At 39.3% G+C, this 22,415-nt stretch overlaps 1 protein-coding gene across 6 annotated transcripts in view; it reads right to left on the bottom strand.

Annotated features, from left to right (window-relative positions):
- Positions 1–3,654: 3,654 nt before the first annotated feature.
- Positions 3,655–22,415, bottom strand: part of NEBL (nebulette) — a 373,419-nt gene continuing 354,658 nt past the window's right edge. For all 6 annotated transcript variants that reach the window (XM_047739980.1, XM_047739982.1, XM_047739978.1 and 3 more), the window contains 2 exons: positions 10,168–10,274; positions 3,655–8,290 (listed from right to left, as the gene is read on the bottom strand). In XM_047739980.1, the coding sequence (XP_047595936.1) occupies positions 8,114–8,290; positions 10,168–10,274 (284 nt within the window). In that variant the 3' untranslated portion in view covers positions 3,655–8,113. The remainder of the gene's footprint in view (positions 8,291–10,167; positions 10,275–22,415) is intronic.

Below are 22,415 nucleotides of genomic sequence, written 5' to 3'. Positions count from 1 at the left end.
TATACAGTATACTATATCACAAGAGAAAACAAAGGAAAATTACATAAAACAAGCTGGGAACAATTGAACTGTAATAATGTAATTGGTATCTCAATTACTTCTGCTATTTAGTGTTTTGTTGTGGGGGAAGGCGAGGACATGGTGCAAATCTTTCCAACATTCATGAAATTGGCTCCTTGTCAAGGTAAGAGGAGGTGGTCTCACAGTGGCTCTAGGACTGAGCCTTGAGAATCTGATGTGGTGTGTGGCCACCCACAGCAGCAAGGGTCGGGGCTCCTGAATGATGGGAGCCACTCATTAATAAGAATCGAGTTTCTTTCTTCCCATCTCTTTATGGCTCTACCATGTGCCATACGTCACTACTGACCATCAACTTTACTTTTCACTCCATCTCCTCTAAATATCTGTCCCCCATTTTGTGGCTTTTCTTACTCATGATTCCTGCCTTCCCTAAGCCTAGGCTTACTCCTGACTTCCTTCTTTCTCCGCGTCCTTTAGCTTTGAATAATACAACCAGTTAGCCAACTCGCTCTATCTTTGGAACTCAGGCTCTTCAGAGAGATCTGGACAGAATCAGTCACCATCCCTGTCGGGCCAAGTTTAGCCCCCATCCAGGCCCCCCAGATAGCCCATCAGTTGGTCATCTAGACCCAGTCAGCTGTGATCACAGTGGTGAGATCACGTCAGATAACAAAAATAAAGTTACACCAGCATGGTTTGGAGAGCAACCCTCAGAAAAGTGGCAGTAAATGTGGCTAGCCCAGGTCAAGAACCAGAAACTAGTCCATTTAAAGAGTAATCGAAGGCTGCCTGGGTGGCTCAGTGGGTTAAGCCTCTGCCATCAGCTCAGGTCCTGATCTCAGGGTTCTGGGATCAAGTCCCACATCGGGCTCTCTGCTGGGTAGGGAGCCTGCCTCTTCCTCTCTCTCTCTTTCTCTACTTGTGATCTCTCTCTCTGTCAAATAAATAAAAAAATCTTAAAAAAAAAAAGAGTATTTGAATAACTAAATTTGAGATGCTTATTCTGTTGAGTGGAATAATAAGAGTTCTGATTTTTTTTGTTTCTCTACTATTCTCTTTCATGTTTTCTACTTTAAAAAGAAAAAGAAAAGGCGGGTGCGTGGGTGGCACAATCGGATAAGGGACCAAGTCTTGGTTTCAGCTCAGGTGGTAATCTCAGGGTCATGAGATCGAGTCCCACCTCAGGCTCTAAGCTCAGTAGGAAGTCTTCTTGAGATTGTCTCTCTCTCCCTCTCTCCCTGCTCTCTCTCTCAAATAAGTAAAATCTTTAAAATAAAATAAAAAGTAGAAAGTGGCAAAGATCAAGTGCGCAGTAAAAACAAAAGCTGTAACTGGGTCCTTTGTTCTAATGTTGACCTGGCACACTTTTAATCTATTTTCTCCTTCTGTTTTTTTTATAACTTTGTTGCTCCCAAATACGAATATAATAGACCAAGCCATGAGAATTTTGCTTAGAACTGCAAAGAGTAGTTGAGGCTCACATTTGGCCCATATTCAGTTTTCTGCCAACACAAAACTCTTATTCAGTCCCCCTGTGTGGGAGAAGCAGGTTACATAAAGGAAGGAACAAAGCTTTCCTTTTATCTACTTTTTAATTTATTATGTCGGAGTATTTTTGTAAAAGGTTATTTTGGTAGGCTTCTGGTGGTCATGTGGGTCTCAGGGACTTATAAAACTGATGTCACAATGTTGAGGTTAATAAAATTATAAGCATAATATATTCTAAATCCCAATTATTTTAGTTTAGGGGAAAAAAAAATCCTGCTAAGTTATTCATTACTCTGTGACTTGGGTTCCAAGGAAGAAATTTATTATCATGGAGGGAAAAAAATCTTGGTGGGAGAAAAAGATAGCAAATTCTTCAAATAAATAAATAGGCTGTTTTGTAATTTGAAATATCATCAGTATATTTGATGATGAATATCACACAAATATTTATTTTATGCTTTTAGAATAGGAAAAGCAGAAAATTTCAAGATCAGGAAGACATGTTTATTCTGTGAGCAAGTGTTCTAAATGTGTTATCTGGGGGCACCTGGATGGTTCAGTCAGTTAAGTGTCTGCTCATGTCATGATCCCAGGGTCCTGGGATCCAGTCGCATGTTGGGCTCCCCACTCAGCACAGGGGAGAGGAGGGGAGTCTGTTTCTCCCTTTCCCTCTACCCCTCCCCCCGGGTTGTGCTCGCTCTCTCTCACATGCACACACACCCTCTCTCTATCAAATAAATAAAATCTTTTAAAAATTTTTCTTAAATAAATGCGTCATCCATACTGTTCATCAGTGTACAATTGGGAGGGTTTATGCCCCTTCAAAGAGGAACTTCTACACAATAATATAGTAAGGCTAAGATCCCAGTCTCAATAGATTTATACTAGGGTAAAAATAGGGACTAACTTACTTTTTCCAACTATGGGAAAATTAGGGGAAAAAAGCAATTATGTTCTATGATAAATGAGCCATTCTTAGCTGAGAAATCAGAGCATCTCTCCTTTTCATGTACTCAATTTGCGCATTTTCTATTCTTTGCTTCAAGCTGTTTCTTTCATCTTACTACTACAAGAAAATTAAAATTCTACTATTGGGAACATATGAGGGATTTAATCTCGAAAGAAGTGAACTACAACGCTGTATTATTGGAGTACTCTGATACACAATCAGAAAGATACTCAGCTTGAAAAAGCATAATATTGTTATCATTTAAAACTAACTTTATTTGGGGGAGGAAGACACATTTTGAGTGACTCACTAATGGAAGGGCACCGAAGCCAGCCGGGGCCTCCAATGTGATTTACTGTGCATTGTCATGATAAACCTTGTCCCCGGGGCACCGTCAATGACCCCAGCTCCAAGAAACCGAGGTGAGAACCAAGACATAGAACCATTTTGTTATATCCTGCATTTATTTAAGCAAACCGAATGTGTAGAGATAGGAAAATTAGAGCGTTATAACATTTTACAAATACAGAAAGAAGACACAGAATAATAATATCCTGAAGAAAGTGCATCCGAACACAGCTCAATCACAGGAGGACACTTGCAGTGACCACAATGAAGCCACAGCTGACACATCCATCTCTCATTCTTGTTCTGACATCATTCAAGTAGATTTAATAGATAACTTGGCGATTCGCTTTTAAACAAATAATAATACTAATGATTATAGTAGCCTTGAAGGGTTTGTGAGTGACTATACTATACATACAAGATGCTAGGCTTAATGTTTATTCCAATGCCGCTGTACATTATGCAGGGGGGGAAATAATGTCTTATTACACGATTACTGTGACATCCACTAAAATGTGAACTAGTTTGCATAGGTTAGTCCTTTGGGCAGCACGATGTTGCTCTAGTCCACCAAGGCTTAAAGATTCACAGTGTAGAGGAAAGAAAACATGAATTAAAGCATTTCTACTAAAATATATTTTAATAGCTGGTGTTAATTTGCATAACAAAAGCCAAATTATAGTAATAACATCGTATCATTCTATAAGCCCCTTCATTTAAACCATAAAGTGTTTCCATTAAAACTGTATGCTCTCAAAGTTAGTACAGTCTTGCAAATTCGTCAACCACAATTCTACATTTTTGAAGCAGACAGAAGCCAAGCTGCGCAGTGACTCGATTTTGTATTCTTATCATAAGTCAAAGGCCAACGTTTCCCCACCGTGCCCACAACACACTTTGTGCCACTTCTCAATGCTCAGCCATTCTTTGTATGGACACTGAAGAATGGGACTAGCATGCAGTTTTCTTTCTTCCTTCAAAGTCAATCGTTCTTAACAGCAACTGGATTACAAAGAAGTAGACACTATGCCAACTGGGTACCATGTGTCAAACGCAAAAAGCATATGGGATTCCATGAATATATGGAAGTAATATGGACATCTGGGGAGATATCTGCCCGGGGCTCCTTCCAGGCTAGTGGATTCCAGTAGTCTAAGCATCATGAAATGATGGCCACAGAAACATCCTACAATATCTTGGTTTTTTGTTATTGTTTTTGTTTTTGTTTTTGATCATCAGTAGTTGACAGTCAGTTGCCTGGAAAGGACCCTAATGGGCATGGAATACTTCAGAAAGAGACTTTCCTTTTAGCATTCTTAACTTACTTTACATAGCTTCTTACTTAACTAAAGCTTTCTCACCTCTGTGTCTCATTACCCAAAACACCTACGCTCTAGCCACTTTTAGATTATCAGAAGCAAATAGCTAAGGTCTAATAGAAATTTATGAAGTGAATTTCATCTTGTGTAATGAATTCAGCCTCATAACATAATTCTTCTATCTTGCAATAGGTATTTTAAGTCTCAGACCTAAAGTTAATGTTTATGCATCCTGACTATATATAAATCCACCAAGAACTTTTCAGAAATAGATGGGGAAAGGTCAGTATTTTCTAAAGTTCTACACCTTTAGAGGTAAAAATACAATCAGCGATCACCTTTCATATCTGTCAGGAGCATCACACTTCCCCACAAGAAAAATACCAATCATGTATAATAAAATATTACTATAGAATAGACAAGAAGCTTGGTTGCTTGGTTCTCATTCCAAGACCATCATGGATAAACAAGGGTAATCAAAAAGGCACCTTTTTTAAAATATATCTCTGTTATAATTTTGGTATAAACTATATCCACTTTATATAAGGATGCGTTATTAAAGGGTCACGCCCATTTTCTTTATCTTTTCATTAAAAACATTTCACTAGAGGTGAACACACCCAAAAAAGAGATGCACCTCTTGAACTTCACTGTTCTAGAAAAGTCTGTTTCCCCATCTCCCAGACTGTTGTCAAGCCCAACCGGGAGAGGACAAGGGAGGAAAGACTGGGGTCAATTTGCCCAAATGGCATCTTCATCATCTTCAAGCGGTGAACCTAGTGACAAGAGAGGGGCTGGTCTAATCTCATCCACGTTCATACAAGGTGCCCGTAGAAATTGTGCTTGCAAATTCCTGGGTGGTCTCTGGAGGTGGGGAAGCCTGGGAAGAGGCAGGGTTGGCAAGGGGATCTGACAACCAGATAAGTATTTCAAACTGGGCTACGCTGTGGGTGTATAAACAAGAACAAGAAGACGTGAAGAACTCATTTTGTCACAGGTTAGAAATCGGAAGCTTTCCTAGAGCACAAGAATTAGTAGAAACATTGAATACAAAAACGTACAACAAAAGTCATCTATTCTGCTGCTCAGCTTCTCTCAGGAGAGAGATGATCCACATAAAGTTTTGATTTCAGAACCTTGTAAGAACCTATCAACCTGCTCCATGTGCTTTTTTCAGGCCTGAGAATGCATCATGTTCAGAGAATCAGGTACATGCTTTCTGTGCTTGAACATTTCACAGTCTTTAGCTTGATTTCTAAAAAATAGATTTTTTTTTACACCCTTCTTTAGCAGTTAGTGTTATTTATGTGTGAGATGCATGTCACCAAATTGAGGGGAGGGGAGCCATGTGCAAAGTGGAAAAACTGTTCAAGAACATAGTTTTGAAAAATAATGCTGTAAAAATAGCACTTTGGTATTATACATGTATGTTTCCAATATTTCTGCTGAGATGCCCAAGATCCTGACAAGCATTAGTAACAGTGACAACAAATAACTGCTCTCTGGTTAAATTCTGAGCAGACCTTAATTCCTAGAGGCTAGAAGGAGAAACATCTTGCTACGCAAACATTATGCGAAGCCTAAAATTTTAGAATTATTCCCCTAATAATTATTGACTTCTACATTCCATGAATCTGATTTTAAAATTAGTAGATGAGAAAGACAATGGAACAACCAACTGCTATTTTATGGGACTTTTCCCCAATTAAAAGTATCGTTTCAAATCCGTTTCCTTTGAGCTTCCTATAAATATGCTATTTCTCAAAAATTGTACCTGTCCTACATTTAGTCTGCAAATTTAATCAACAACTACTCTTTTTCCTAATCACAAAAAATTGGTCTGGGTGAAACATAAATATTTGCTTAATGATACTATAAAATTGAGTAAGTTTATTGCCCCCATTTTAATGCACAAATTTTTTTTTTTTTTGCAAGAATGTTGCAAGTTCAGCTTTGCCTTGTTGGTTTGTGGACAAGACATCTAAACAGATAGGGGTTAATTTAATCATGACTGTCCATTCCAATACCAGAAAATCAGTCCCGCTGGGTATGTAGGAATCTGTAAAAAACCCTCAAAAAATTCTCTAGTCTTCTACCTGAATTTCTCTCATCTCTTTTTGTGTGAGTTCCTTTAGATGCAGCTTGAGTGTAATAAAGCTTATTTGTTCTTTGAGCCAGAGAAAATGAAACTCTAGATTTTCAAAAAGTAAGTGCTAACTTTCCACAAGCCTAAACGAATTAGCATTTGTTTCTGGACTCCTCAACACTTCCGTAAAAGGTATTTTATAAGACACTCCCTTAATTTCTTTGCCTATGTTACCTAAAGGAGATAGCTTCAAGATTGATACATTTTATCACATGTTTTAAACTTTGCTTTTAGCCTCTTCATCACAACTCCGGAAGCAGGCCCTACATGAATGCTACCCTGCTGAGGTCCAAATACATCAGAAAAACACAGAGTCGCTGATGGACGTTAATTTCTCCAGCCACCTTGACTGCAGACTACAGGCCAATCATCACGACTGGCCAGCAAGGCTGCAGCTCTGTGGTGAACCCAAAAAGTGCCTGCAGGGTCTTGCATTTGAAATTCAAGATAGGACAACAATTTCTTTTTTTAGTGAACAACCTGTTGGGCCTTGATCTAAAATCTCTGCTGGCATTTTCATCTCCCCTCCCCCACCCAATATGGGTTAGAAAGTAAAAACCAGAAGAAAGTAGAAAAGACGTCTTTCCATTAACTGGTTTCAGTGGCTGGACTTCCATTCCTGGATGTAAATAGCATTTTCCAGAAAAAAAAAAAAAACACAACAACAACAAACACCCCCCCCACACACACACACACAAAAACCTGATCATCACTCTGTGGAGTGGGTGACGTTTTGCTCACTGGTTGTGTCTCTTGCACACCTTGTAGTCTTTGGCTCCTATTTAGTTAGCTTTACTTTTAAATCGACAGCGGCATTATGTTAAAGAAAGCTGCTCAGTAAACACCTAAATCACTTATTTGCTAGAGTAGGCGTCTATTTCCTAAAGGTGTAAATCCTTCGAAACTAGAGTGCAAGGCAGCAGGAGAATCTCAAGCAACTTTTCAAAAACATGTTTTTCTGATGGGCAGGCTACTAGACGGGAGAGCTGGTAGGTTATCAGCCGCACTTGTTGCTTTAATAACAGGGATGGGCAGTGCAGCTGCCTATGTTACAGAAGCTTGAACCTACGTGACATGCAACAGGGTCAAAGCCCTTAGGGAAATAATAGAGATGACCTTCAACTTTTCCCTTTGCAGAGTAGCTGTGACGTTATTTGGTCCTGACATTCTATGGAGTCAAACATAGACTTGGGCCCACAAAATGTAAATGAAGAGTAGGATACGCCTTGGTACAAATGAGAAACAAAGAGACCCAAGTCAGCCTAGGGAACAAGGAAATGTCTTTGTTTGGGAGAAGTTTCTAGGTCCCGAAGGCCACCAGTCAATATAATTTTAACCAAACCGCCGTTCTGCCACTCCTGATGTTTATTACATTAGGCAATTTTCACTTGAATTGGAAATTCCCTAATGACTCAAAAGCTAAATCATTTTTAAATTATTGGCTGTGTTACTGAATTACAAGAATTGGCTTCTGGTGATTCCAAAGTGACAGCTAATAAGTTTCATAGACTTGTTACGTGTAAGGGACAATCAACATCTCTATTAAAGTCTACAAAAATACATTTCCCAGAAGTGTTCGATAGCCAATCAAAGGAAACCATTAACCCAATTAGCAGCACCGGGCCTCCAGACCTTAAGGTTTTGTGTACAGGAATTACTGAAAATGCTGCTGTTCTGAGCCCAGAAGTCAGTCCTTTTTCCTGGTACCTATGTGTCTCATTGTCAAAGTAAAGATAGATTATTGTAAAATAACTGCCAAGTTGTCTTAAAAGTATCTTCTATCTTTTAAAAAGATTGGGTTTAGTATACGTTAGAATAAAGCTCAAAGACAAGGAGAGAGAATTAATTAACAAACTCAATGTAATTGGCTGGGAGCATCCCTGTTTTCCCAGTTCTCTGCACTGTGCCATACATCCAGCCATCGTCGATGGGCTGTACGTTGACGATGTAGTCGCCATCCCTGAAGGAGACCTCATCTTCGTCCTGGGCACTGTAATCATACATGGCTCGGTAGGTCCTCTGAGAAAGGAAAGAGGGGATCACACGATGGAGACCAAATAGTTATGTCCACAAATGCCAATCATGACCGACCAGCTCACACAAAATGAAGTAACTATGAGGAACGTTCCCAAGTGTATTTCTTTCTGGAGATCTCCAAACCAGAGCCTTGCATTGACCTCAGTTGCATGCATCTCAAGTTTACCAGGCTAGCAAAAAGGGTACTGTTTGGGGGCCCAGAATGGCAATCAAGGAAGCCTCTAGATACAATAACTAGCCCATGAAAAAGTAAGTTTTGAAGCCGTAAAGGCAACTTCTCCCAGCTTCAGTTAACCCTTTAGATTATGTAGATTCTCCCCTATTCCACATTCTTCAGAGAACAAAAACTGTCCTGGGGTCAGACAGAGCCAAGTCACCACCAAGTCCCTGCCATGGGCCCCTGGCAGAGGAAATGAATTTTTCTGAATTAGGAACAAAGAATTTTTGCTTTCTTTTAAAAATACATGTATGTAAAAGAAAAATAGGTAATACACTCATTTTGTAGGTTTTAGAATCACAGTGATAGACATTTAGTATCTAAATGTTCTGAATATTGAGGGACACATAGCTGAATCCTTGTTATAATGAGGAAATTATTCACTTCCTAACTTTGAACTATGTTGAAGCTTTGTAGCTGTGGTAATCAAAATACTCTGAAAGTAACATCAAAACACAGACCTATGAGACAGAACAGAGACCTCCAGCAATAAACCCATGTATGTATGGTCAATTAATTTATGACAAAGGAGCCAAGAACACATAGTGGGGAAAGGACAGTCTCTTCAACAAATGGTGCTGGGAAAAGTGGTAAAAAGGGAAACTTTTTTTCAAAAGAGTGAAACTGGACAACTATCTTACCCATACACAAAAATTAATCCAAAATAAATTAAAGACTTGAATGTAAGACCTAAAAAGATCAAACTCCTAGGGGGGAAAAAAAAAACATAAGCAGTAAGCTCCCTGACATTGGCCTTAGAAATGATTATTTGGATTTGACACCAAAAGCAAAAATAACCATGTGCAACCACATCAAACTGAAAAGTTTCTGTGCAGCAAAGGCAACCACCAACAAAATGAACCTACCAACTGGAAAATATATCGGCACATGACATGTCCAACAAGGGGTTCATAGCCAGAATATACGTTGAGTTTTACCATACTTGTTTTGATTAAAGACCAAGAATTTAGTTAATATTAGCATCAGACAGTCTCAAAATTAAGTGAATCCATGGGCTGAGGAAACTGGAGGAGGCAAGAAGAAGTTTAGAGCAGTTAAGAAGAACTGACAACTGCTTAGAAGGACCACCTCTTTCTCCGTGCTCAGGCTAAGGCTTCTGTGTGAGACAGAGGTTTGGAGAAACAATTTCAGCATGAAATGCTCATCGGGCAAGATGACCTAGAGCACTGCTTCCAAACTGCACATTCAATGAATGAATCTGTAAGCCCTTCAAGATTTCCAGTAGAAGGATTTGAAGACTTATGTTGGCCATGTCATTTGGGGGTTAGCAGCCATTTTGATTACTGTCAAAATTGACAGGTTAATGTGACCAGATATTTGTACTTTTAGACCTGAAGGAAGATCACAGTTGGCTAAAACCAATCATGAAGTAACAACTAGGATATCGTTCTGAGACAGTCTTTGTATGTTTTGCTCTTTACACATGTTCACGTCATGCCTTCCTTTCTCAGTGGTTTACCTCTGTAAGTCTTCTGCTTTCTTCAAAGGGGTACAGAAAGCAAAATGCTGACATTTTCATCCCTTATGTGAAAATAGACACTATTCAATGCAAGTCTGTTCCACGAGTATTTCTATTTTGGAGATAAAATGAGAAGAGGAGACACTTCAAATTGATACTTACTAGATTTGGTGAGTGCTGCATTGACCTCATGGATGAGAGGCTGGTCTGGTGCATGTACCCATAGCCTTGGGAATGGCTTTGCTGGTAGGCTCCAGGAAGAACAGGCGCTGTACATGAACACACACACACACACACAAAGATTCCTCAAAGCGAGCCTCAAAATACCCCTCCCGAACCCTCAAGGAACCTCATGCTCTGCTACACTCTTCTGAAAGAAAATGCCGTGTTCAGTGCCATGTGAAATTTGGATAGTGATATTATAAGTGATCTCTAGATTAGTATAAATTTCAGCAATTAAGGACGTATACAGGAAATCAGTTTAACATGCAGTTAAATATATTAGAAATAGTTGTAATTCTCTACTGCAGAGGCTCTGTTCAAACAGCACAAGTACAAAACAAGTATTTACCGTCACCTTTTAACAAAATCACCTTTTTACTGAGCTATGTAATCCTCTTAGATATTTTCCAAGATACAAATAAGAAATTTTTTAAATATTACATTAGATCGTCAAACCAAGAACAGAGTATAAATGTTTTCACAGAATACTCATATGACAGATGCACTCAATATTTCAAGACATATAGCTAAATATTACCTTTACAAAAATGGTAAATACAGCATATAGTTAGCAACTTATGTTTGTTAAGCAATTAATAATGAGTCTATACCCCAAAAGAAAACTTTATTTAGAATATATAAATTCTCCATTTTATCTTGGTTGTAAGTCAAAACTAAGTCATCTAAATATGTTACAAAAGCCTAAAAAACCAAACCATGTAAAGAATTTCATAAACATCCTTCTACATCAAAAAAAAAGAAAAGAAAAGAAAATAGGACCAAAGTAGTATTCACTCATTTTGTGCTATTCTCACCACTAAATATGACAATCAAAAGACATAGTTCCTGTTTTGAAGAACACCCAATTTTAGAAAAACCAACACAGACACTAGATAAAAACCCCACAAAATCAGTAGATGTATGCTTGAGTGTGTGTTTCTCTCTAAGTAAACGTAAGTACTTATAAACAGGAGCAAGGAGCTGGCTGGCTATGAATGACAGGATTTTAGCAGTACACTCTTCATTGGGTTTTGAATGCTCACATGAGACATTAGTAAAACTTGTATGATATAATTACCATAAAAATCCACAATAGGTTACCAGTGTCGTTCAATCAGGTTGAGCATTAATTAATGTAGGTTGATTTATTTAGGACAGTTTTTATAATAAAAGAATAAAGCAGATATAACTCTGGGGTACTATGAGTAATTAATATTTTATAACTGGTATGTTCATTCTAATGATATATGAGAACATCAAACTTTAAAGAAGTTTAATCATCAGAAAATTACAAATCATAAATGTGCTCTCCAGATGATAATGGTATTAGGTTGAATAGGAATTTTTTTAAAGTTCTTGAATTAATTTATACTGCAATGCTGTTAGAAATCATGTTTATTTAAAGTCTAGATGTGGCATCAAAGAGAAAGCACTGAGATCTTTATTTGGACTGTGGTACGTTCCAAAGTTATTATAAGTGTGAAATATAAAATACTTCAGAAAACAGCACTTTTTAACATTATCAACTCCATTTAAATATTTAATGCTAAGAGATATCAGGAATATTGTCAAAATTCACTCATGAAGCAAAAATAATGAAATCCCTAAAAATATCTAAGCTCACTTAATTAGCTGAGGAACAGAGCCATTTCTGTGTGTTGGAAGCATGGACCATTCATTTCTTCCCTCCTTCAATTCTCAGCAAATATTGACTGAGTGAGTTAATGTGTGCACAGGGCTTACTTACACTTCCCGTCTCTTAGTAAGCCTCCATAAATCTTAGCAACTATCACTGTCCACTATGTTCCAGGCATGCCAGGCATCAAAGGAAAGGGGTGACAGAAACAACTGCCCTTCTGGAGCAGTAATGACCCTGGACATCAGTCCCTTCCCCAGCTGAAGAAATGGCTCTGAATACTCAGTTAAATATGTAAGTTGCTTTTAGTAAGTTAAATATGTAATTCAAGGACTCCAGACTGGGTTTTCACCACGTAAACAAGTCATTGCTTCATTAATTATTATTTTAATCTACTTATAAATTCTAAAGGTTAAATTGAAAACCCCATAAATCTACCTAAAAACTGAACTTTTCATCCTTCATTACACTATCAAACTGTGACCTTCACATTTTGATGTACAGAGTTAAGCACAGTCCTCTTAAAATATTTGGGGGGAAAAACTATCAGGAAAAGACAATGATGAAAATATTTTTAAACATGCTATCTTGTATGCCATGATGTATTGATGTGTACATGGTTTGTCTGTGGTCATCATCCCCGTACTGACAATTTGAGAATGTTGTTGAACAGTGTTCTCTAACGTTGGATTTTTAGAAACCAAGTATATTCATACTCGTTCAGCTTCTCAGATCTGACCTTCAAAGAGCTCCTGTAGCTATGGTCAAATACAGCAGGAAAAGAAAGTGAAGTATTTGCCCTAAATCGGTGTAGGTTGGAGAGAGCAGGAAAGAGTTTAGAAGGAGGAACACTGGGGCAAATATAATCTATCTCATTCTTACGTTTTCTTCTCATGCCTTTATTATTTTCATTTCTCGCTTCAGCTGCATTACTTAATGCATGTTCCTTCAGGGTTATCAAACTTTGTTATCTACCTTATACCTGATACAATAAAAGAGTTTTTAGGAAGCTCCTATTAGAGCTATGAAAAACATAACTAAGAGCCCAGAGGAATCAACTTACTAAAAGCAAATGCCAATTTTACAAAAAGGCAGGCATTGCTTTTTTTTTTTTATTGTTTTGCTATATGATTTCTTTTTTGTGATGCATAGGCAAAATAAGCAATAGGAAGTTTAAAACAATGGCTTTGGAAATTGGGTTTATTAAGAATTTGAGTGAAAGATAGCCATTCCATGTGAGTATGCTATTTCTTCCATGAAAATAATGGAACCCAAAAGGTTTTGCAAAAGCAAGACATTAAGCTAATTTTGCAACTAACAAGGACTTATCACAGAAAAACACCTTGTGCCCTCTTTCTTAAAACAGTGGTCAGATTCCACCAACACTGATACAGATGGATGGTGATTCCATGATGGTCTTCCAGTAGGAGAGTCCTGAGGTTGAGAGGTTTTTTTATTGTAATAGCCTAAAAGCCACAAAACAATAGCTTTAGGGTCTACCTGGGTGGCTCAGTCAGTTAAGCGTCCAACTGTCAGTTTCAGCTAAGGTCATGATCTCGTCATGGTCATGAGATAGAGTCCCACACTGGCTCCATGCTGAGTGTGGAGCCTATCTGAAATTTTCTCTCTCTTCTCCCTTTGCCCTCCTCACTCCCCACTCACATGTACTTGCTCCCTCTCTATCTCTCCAAAAAAGTTTTTTTAATTAAAAAAAAAACAACAACAATAATAGCTTTCATTATCCTAAGGCAATAACAAAACACACAAGTGTGACTCAATTTTTATTTCACATTGGTAAGATTTATTGACCGGAGATCTGGAAGCTCACTAAAGTTCTAAGGATTTAAGGTTCTATTTGGAATGTCCCATAGTATTTATAAAACCAAAATCTGTCTTTTAATTTTTTTTTTATTTTTTCAGCATAACAGTATTCATTATTTTTGCACCACACCCAGTGCTCCATGCAATCTGTGCCCTCTACAATACCCACCACCTGGTGCCCCCAACCTCCCACCCCCCACCCCTTCAAAATTCTCAGATCGTTTTTCAGAGTCCATAGTCTCTCATGGTTCACCTCCCCTTCCAATTTCCCTCAACTCCCTTCTCCTCTCCATCTCCCCTTGTCCTCCATGCTATTTGTTATGCTCCACAAATAAGTGAAACCATATGATAATTGACTCTCTCTGCTTGACTTATTTCACTCAGCATAATCTCTTCCAGTCCCGTCCATGTTGCTACAAAACTTGGGTGTTCATCCTTTCTTTCTTTCTTTCTTTCTTTCTTTCTTTCTTTCTTTCTTTCTTTTTTTTTTTTTTTACAGCTTTATAAATATATATTTTTATCCCCAGGGGTACAGGTCTGCGAATCGCCAGGTTTACACACTTCACAACACTCACCATAGCACATACCCTCCCCAATATCCATAACCCCACCCCCTCTCCCAACCCCCTCCCCCCATCAACCCTCAGTTTGTTTTGTGAGATTAAGAGTCACTTATGGTTTGTCTCCCTCCCAATCCCATCTTGTTTCATTTACTCTTCTCCTACCCCCTCAACCCCCCATGTTGCATCTCCTCTCCCTCATATCAGGGAGATCATATGATAGCAATTCCTTTCAAAGTACCATCCATTTTTTTCAAAGAAATGGAACAAATAATCCTAAAATTTATATGGAACCAGAAAAGACCTCGAATAGCCAAAGGAATATTGAAAAAGAAAGCCAAAGTTGGTGGCATCACAATTCCAGACTTCAAGCTCTATTACAAAGCTGTCATCATCAAGACAGCATGGTACTGGCACAAAAACAGACACATAGATCAATGGAACAGAATAGAGAGCCCAGAAATGGACCCTCAACTCTATGGTCAACTCATCTTCGACAAAGCAGGAAAGAATGTCCAATGGAACAAAGACAGCCTCTTCAATAAATGGTGTTGGGAAAATTGGACAGCCACATGCAGAAAAATGAAATTGGATCATTTCCTTACACCACACACGAAAATAGACTCAAAATGGATGAAGGATCTCAATGTGAGAAAGGAATCCATCAAAATCCTCGAGGAGAACACAGGCAGCAACCTCTTCGACGTCAGCCGCAGCAACATCTTCCTAGGAACATCACCAAAGGCAAGGGAAGCAAGGGCAAAAATGAACTATTGGGATTTTATCAAGATCAAAAGCTTTTGCACAGCAAAGGAAACAGTGAACAAAACCAAAAGACAACTGACAGAATGGGAGAAGATATTTGCAAATGACATATCAGATAAAGGGCTAGTGTCCAAAATCTATAAAGAACTTAGCAAACTCAACACCCAAAGAACAAAGAATCCAATCAAGAAATGGGCAGAGGACATGAACAGACATTTCTGCAAAGAAGACATCCAGATGGCCAACAGACACATGAAAAAGTGCTCCACATCACTCGGCATCAGGGAAATACAAATCAAAACCACCATGAGATATCACCTCACACCAGTCAGAATGGCTAAAATTAACAAGTCAGGAAATGACAGATGCTGGCGAGGATGCGGAGAAAGGGGAACCCTCCTACACTGTTGGTGGGAATGCAAGCTGGTGCAACCACTCTGGAAAACAGGATGGAGGTTCCTCAAAATGTTGAAAATAGAACTACCCTATGACCCTGCAATTGCACTGCTGGGTATTTACCCTAAAGATACAAACTTAGTGATCCGAAGGGGCACATGCACCCGAATGTTTATAGCAGCAATGTCTACAATAGCCAAACTATGGAAAGAACCTAGATGTCTATCTACAGACGAATGGATAAAGAAGATGTGGTATATATACACAATGGAATACTATGCAGCCATCAAAAGAAATGAAATCTTGCCATTTGCGACGACGTGGATGGAACTAGAGGGTATCATGCTTAGCGAAATAAGTCAATCGGACAAAATCTGTCTTTTAGAGCACAATAAAGTTCTTCCACGAGCAGCCAATAGTAATATTTTCTATTTAATGCTTCTCCTTACAATGAAAGGAGATAAAACCAAGACAGAGAAGTAAGTAGACAAGAAGATCATTAAATAGAAAGTGAAAATGGAAGAAGAAAAGTTTTTTTGGAGGCTTCATAAATCTGAAACTGGAAAAATAAGGAAATATGTGTAAACATGCACAGTAGAGTAAATCGACAATAATAAAGGAGAAAAAATTCTCAAAAAGAAGCCAGCCTACTGTGGGGAATTCCTTTGGGGTAGATAAAAGAAGAGGAGGATTATGGAAGTGTCCCTGGTGTGCACAGTGTGTCCTGCATTGCCATGTCGCGTTGCTAGAAAAACTATGTAAAATAGGTATCATTCCCACTTTAGAGAATAAAATACGGAGGCTAGGAGATTAAGCAGGAAGGCAGCAGAGCAATGGTCTCTGCACAGAAGGAACACCAGGATAAAGGTCTGATGTCCTTCAAAATGAGGGGGAGGTTTTGAAAGCCTCACAATGACAACAGTGTCATAGTAGATGGCCAAATTCCAAAGGCAAAAATAGAAATAAAAGTAGTGCCTTACTGATGTCTTAGCCCATTAGGGTTGGTATAAAAAAATAAAAATATCATACACTGGGCAGTTGACGCAACAGATTGTTTCTCATTGTTCTAGAGATGAAGAAGTCCAAGATCAAGACGCTGGCAGATTCAGTGTCTGAGGAGGGTCCATTTCCTGGCTCATAGATACACTGCTTCCTTTTCCCAAGTCCTTAAATGGCAGGCAGGGATGAGGGAGCTCTCTGGGATCTCTTTTATAAGGGCACTAAATTCACCCTCTTGACCCAGTCACCTCCCAAAGGCCACATCTCCTAAAATCATCACCCTGAGATTCAGGAATTTGATATGTGAATTTGGGAGGGACACAAGCATTCAGTCTGTAACAATTAGCTAACTACAGATGTAACACAAACAGAGAAAATAATTTGGGGGTTTTTCTCAGAGGCTTGCTTTTTATCAGAATAAGGAAAAAATTACCCTTCAGAAGCTTTCCAATAAAGAATATAGGATGCAATGACATTACTGTCATATTTTTTTAACAGTTGACTACAGTTTTATCAGCTAATGGGGGTCAAAGAACTTAATGAGCTGTGGGATGTTTTGTGTGTGTATGTGTGTGTGTGTTTTTGTTTTTGTTCTGTTTTGTTTTGTTTTTTAAAGACAAAGAATCTTGATTTGGACAATCACAGGGGAATTGCTAAAATGAATGAAGACATGACTATAAATGAGAAAGTATGAAGATACTGCTGGTGGTGAAATAAATATTAAATAATGAGCTAAACCCTTATTAGATCTCATCTAGGCCATGAGCAAGGTGGTTGAGCTAATTGGTCATCAGATAGGCCCATGATGTGGGCCTTTTTGTTCAAATAGCTCTTTCAGGTGCCATCAAGGGTTCCAAATCAGAGCCTCAGGTCCTCGTGACATCTGATTCTCTCCACAGTCCCCAGGTGGGTACTGAACCCACATTCATGCCAAATACAGCAGTAGGATGATTTTTTTTTTTAATCTGATAGAATTCTGAGCACTATAGAAAGTTCTCCTTCACTGCAGAAGAGAGAAACAAGTCAGATTGCCTCCAGGTTTTAGTTTGTTGGTTTTTAATTATAAGCTGTGAAGAGACAAGTGCCTAAGAAACCAGCTTGCTGCATAATAAACCAAGAATAAACAGACTTTATCATAAAAATGAGATAATCTACAATTGAGTTGAAACCACCAAGTTCTAAAGACATGCATAATCATCACTGCCATAAAAAACAAGTGCTCAAACTTTGGAAATCATATGTAAAAATAAAAGCAATCATTACTGTTTCATATGTTAAATTTCTAGCTCTTGCAATGGCCAGAAGTTGTAGGAAGGAAAAGGGAACAGAGACAGGGAGAGTCAGTTACTTCCTGGGTTTCCACTCTGGCTGCGTATGGAACTCACCTGGGATCTTTTAAAACCATGGTATGGGGGTGCCTGGGTGGCTCAGTGGGTTAAAGCCTCTGCCTTTGGCTCGGGTCATGATCCCAGGGTCCTGGGATCGAGCCCCGCATCGGGCTCTCTGCTCGGTGGGGAGCCTGCTTCCATCTCTCTCTCTCTCTCGCTCTCTCTGCCTGCCTCTCTGCCTACTTGTGATCTCTGTCTGTCAAATAAATGAATAAAAATCTTAAAAAAAATAAATAAAACCATGGTATGTCCAGGTCTCCTAGACCAATTAAATCAGAATCTCTGGGGTGGGGGTGGGAGGGACTGATCATCGGTGTCTTATTTTTGAAGGCTTCCAAGTGACTGAAATGAGCAGCCACGGCAAAGAACCACTAGTTACTGTCAGCTTCCTTCTCCCCAACCCTACACAAATTTAAGAGGTTCATGTGACCCTTTATATGTTATTCCCAAATTCCCACTCTCTCCCTGAAATGGACTGAATATTTGTTTACCCCCAGCTCCCCAAAAACTCATCCACTGAAATCCAAACCTCCAAGATGTTATAGGGAGGTGTGGCCTTTGGGAGGTGATTAGGTCATGAGAATGGAGCTTTATGAATGGGATTAGTGCCCTCACAAGAGGCCAGAGAGCTAGCTAGCTCTCTTCCCATCAGGTGGAGACACACAGAGAAGAGAGCCGTCTCCAACCTGGGAAGAGGACCCTCTCCAGACTCAACCATGCTGACACCCCAGTCTCGGACCTCCAGCCTCCAGAACCATGAGAAATCAATTTCTGTTGTTAGCTATCCACTCTATTGTGTCGGCGGGAAGGGGCTAAAACATGTATCTCCCCCATGACTTGTTTGCATTTGTGGAGGCAAATGTTTAACCCTGAACTGGAGAAGCAAAGAGGGATTATGGGAAGAAATCTCAGGGCGAGGAAGCTCACTGGAGAATCATTCAGCCACTAACATGCAGCACTCAGGGCAAGGCAAGCTCCGTGAAGCACCGTCCAAGGAGGGCAGACCGGAGAAGCCGACCCCACTTCCTGGGGGCTGACCAGCACCGGACCTGGTTACCATCTCAGAGGGAAGGCGGGGGCTGGGAGTTGCAGCCAAAAAAATGTCTTTACAGATTCAAAAATTATCCCTCAAGCCAATGTTAGTTTCCTAACAATTTTCTCCAACTATACCCCAATACCATCTTTATTTTCATTTTCTATTCTTAGATGAATGCTATTACTACAATAGCAACCCTCCTTTGAGAAAATCCAAAACATGTGCAAGTATTTTACCACCTGTATGTGTCCCAGTGAAACTTAGTGGGGGAGAGATGCATCACAGGACTCTGCTTTCCAAGGAATATCAAATATGAACACAATACCATTTAAATAAATGAAATATTACAAGTAGGAGGACAACTTCAGTTTACTCAGGACTCCCCCAGTTGCAGCAAAGGAAGCTCTGCTGTCTGGGAGCCCCTTGGTCTCAGGCCAGTTAGCACAGCTTGTCCCCCTACTTACAACACGCCAGGCCCTATGTGTAGTGTGTCGCATGCATTAGCTGGAGAAACCATCACCACTTTACACATGGCAAAGTGCCCATTTTACAGATGGAGAATCTGAAGTTTACAGAGATTTAGTAACTCGGTAAAAAAATATCAGAGCCCCACGGAGTTAGTGTTTAAATGCCAACGGTCTGACTCTAGAACCCAAACGCTTGACCATATGACACCAAAATGATACGGAAGAAATGACAAGACAGAATAAGATCAGTTTGCAAATGAACACTGTGAGGTCAGAAATGTGAAAGAGGGCTCTGTGGTCTGGGGAGCAGAGGAGGTTCTAGCACTGAAGCCTCTATGTGAAGTCAGAAGAGCCCACAGTTGACCACTCACTCCTGCAGCGGGGCAGACCGGAGAGGAAGGGAAAGGCGGGAGAAGAAAGGTTGAATGTGTGGAGAGGTGCGCGGGGCAGCTTCGTTCTGCTCACAGAGGTGACTCTCACTCTCACTGACTTCTCTGTGGTACACTTGGGGGTACAAATGCCACCGGAAGCTTGGGTGTTTGTGGTTGACGAGGGGTGCTAGAACAGCTCGGGAAGAAATTATAGTGAGAAGGAGGCATTCGTTTTGGAAAAGCCAGCTCAAATCATAGGGAATAGCATTATTTCTGAAGCAATGGCTTTCAAATTTCTTTTAAGGGTCATTTTGGCATCTGATAAGTTTCTGGAGTGTGTGTGTGTGTGTGTGTGTGTGTATGTTTCTTCTTCCCTTTTTCAATAGTATCCTATTTTAGCCCAAGCAATCTTCCTTTGGTCACTTTATTCTGTATGAATAGTTTCAAGTCTGTGCTCAAGCCCCATCTCCTAATATGACTTCAACACTCTCCCACTGAGTGAGGAAGGCCCCATCATGATGCCACCTGACAATTTTCAAAATCTTTCTGTAGGACACAGGCTGCAAAATGTTATTTCCCCAAGTCAGCATCAGAATAGTGACAAGCTCTACAGACATGCTAAGAATTTACTTGCAAACATAATTAAGTCCAGAAGATTGTTTAACCATTTTTTCTCTGAATTTAAATAATAGATTTATAATGTTGTGTTAGTCAAATATAAATCAGATGTAAAAGATTCCTAATTACCTATTAAGTATAAAAGGAAACATGTAGATTATGTACTTTTCAAAACTATGCTTATGTGAATCATACCTGACCATTTCATTTATATATTTGGCTTAGTTGCCCCCAAGTAAGAATTTCTAAAATATTGTTTTGGGGCTCTCCTGTTCCTAAATATCAAAAAAAAAAAAAAAAAAAGAAAGAAAGAAAGAAAAAGAAAAAGAAAGAAACACAAAATTAGTTATTTTTAAATGATCAGCCAGTTAAACTTAGTCTCACAAGCCCAGAAAAGCAGTGCATTTTCATTTCAAAATTAGCTGGTTTTTCTCTAGAAAAAAATGTCTGTGAATGTTCTCTGGCAAAAGTAAACTAAGACATACTGTAGTTTGAACAGAACTAGAGAGATTTATAGTTAAGAATATCTGCTATTTTAGGAAATGACAGATGCTGGCGAGGATGCGGAGAAAGGGGAACCCTCCTACACTGTTGGTGGGAATGCAAGCTGGTGCAACCACTCTGGAAAACAGCATGGAGGTTCCTCAAAATGTTGAAAATAGAACTACCCTATGACCCAGCAATTGCACTGCTGGGTATTTACCCTAAAGATACGAACATAGTGATCCGAAGGGGCACGTGCACCCGAATGTTTATAGCAGCAATGTCTACAATAGCCAAACTATGGAAAGAACCTAGATGTCCATCTACAGACGAATGGATAAAGAAGATGTGGTATATATACACAATGGAATACTATGCAGCCATCAAAAGAAATGAAATCTTGCCATTTGCGACGACGTGGATGGAACTAGAGGGTATCATGCTTAGCGAAATAAGTCAATCGGAGAAAGACAACTATCATATGATCTCCCTGATATGAGGGAGAGGAGATGCAACATGGGGGGTCGAGGGGGTAGGAGAAGAGTAAATGAAACAAGATGGGATTGGGAGGGAGACAAACCATAAGTGACTCTTAATCTCACAAAACAAACTGAGGGTTGATGGGGGGAGGGGGTTGGGAGAGGGGGTGGGGTTATGGATATCGGGGAGGGTATGTGCTATGGTGAGTGTTGTGAAGTGTGTAAACCTGGCGATTCACAGACCTGTACCCCTGGGGATAAAAATATATATTTATAAAGCTGTAAAAAAAAAAGAAAGAAAGAAAGAAAGAAAGGATGAATCCCCAAGTTTTGTAGCAACATGGACGGGACTGGAAGAGATTATGCTGAGTGAAATAAGTCAAGCAGAGAGAGTCAATTATCATATGGTTTCACTTATTTGTGGAGCATAACAAATAGCATGGAGGACAAGGGGAGATGGAGAGGAGAAGGGAGTTGAGGGAAATTGGAAGGGGAGGTGAACCATGAGAGACTATGGACTCTGAAAAACGATCTGAGAATTTTGAAGGGGTGGGGGGTGGGAGGTTGGGGGCACCAGGTGGTGGGTATTGTAGAGGGCACGGATTGCATGGAGCACTGGGTGTGGTGCAAAAATAATGAATACTGTTATGCTGAAAAAAATAAAAAAATTTAAAAAAAAAAAAGAATATCTGCTATTTTGCTTCAGAATAATGTAGCCAATTTACTCTTACATTTTGATTTAAATATCAACTTGTGTATTTTTCCCTCAAATTTGTTTCTCATTGTTAGCTATCTAATCCAGGATAAACTCCCCAACTTGTAACTATAACACAAACCACAGATATAAGTAGGATTGTCGCTGAGAGAAAAGGAAATAATTTCTGCCCCAAATTATAGTCTTGAATATCATGTTCTCATGGCACAAAAATCAATGAGGTATGTAACTGCACATACACATATATGCTGTGTCCCAAAATAAAACAAAAATGAAAATAAAGAAAGGAATGCACAGCATGGAAATATATATACGTGTGTGTGTGTGTGTGTGTGTATAAAAGATATCTGTAGTTTTCTGACAAGAAAGACATCATTTGGGGCAGTTCTTTGATAAGATGAAAACAATAAAGAATTTAAGGATAGGGGCGCCTGGGTGGCTCAGTGGGTTAAGC

Source organism: Lutra lutra, chromosome 8 (genome assembly GCF_902655055.1).
Source record: "Lutra lutra chromosome 8, mLutLut1.2, whole genome shotgun sequence".
Classification (NCBI taxonomy): Eukaryota; Metazoa; Chordata; class Mammalia; order Carnivora; family Mustelidae; genus Lutra; species Lutra lutra.
Note: the sequence above shows the minus strand (reverse complement) of the source record. Positions and strands in the feature narration are given on the sequence as shown.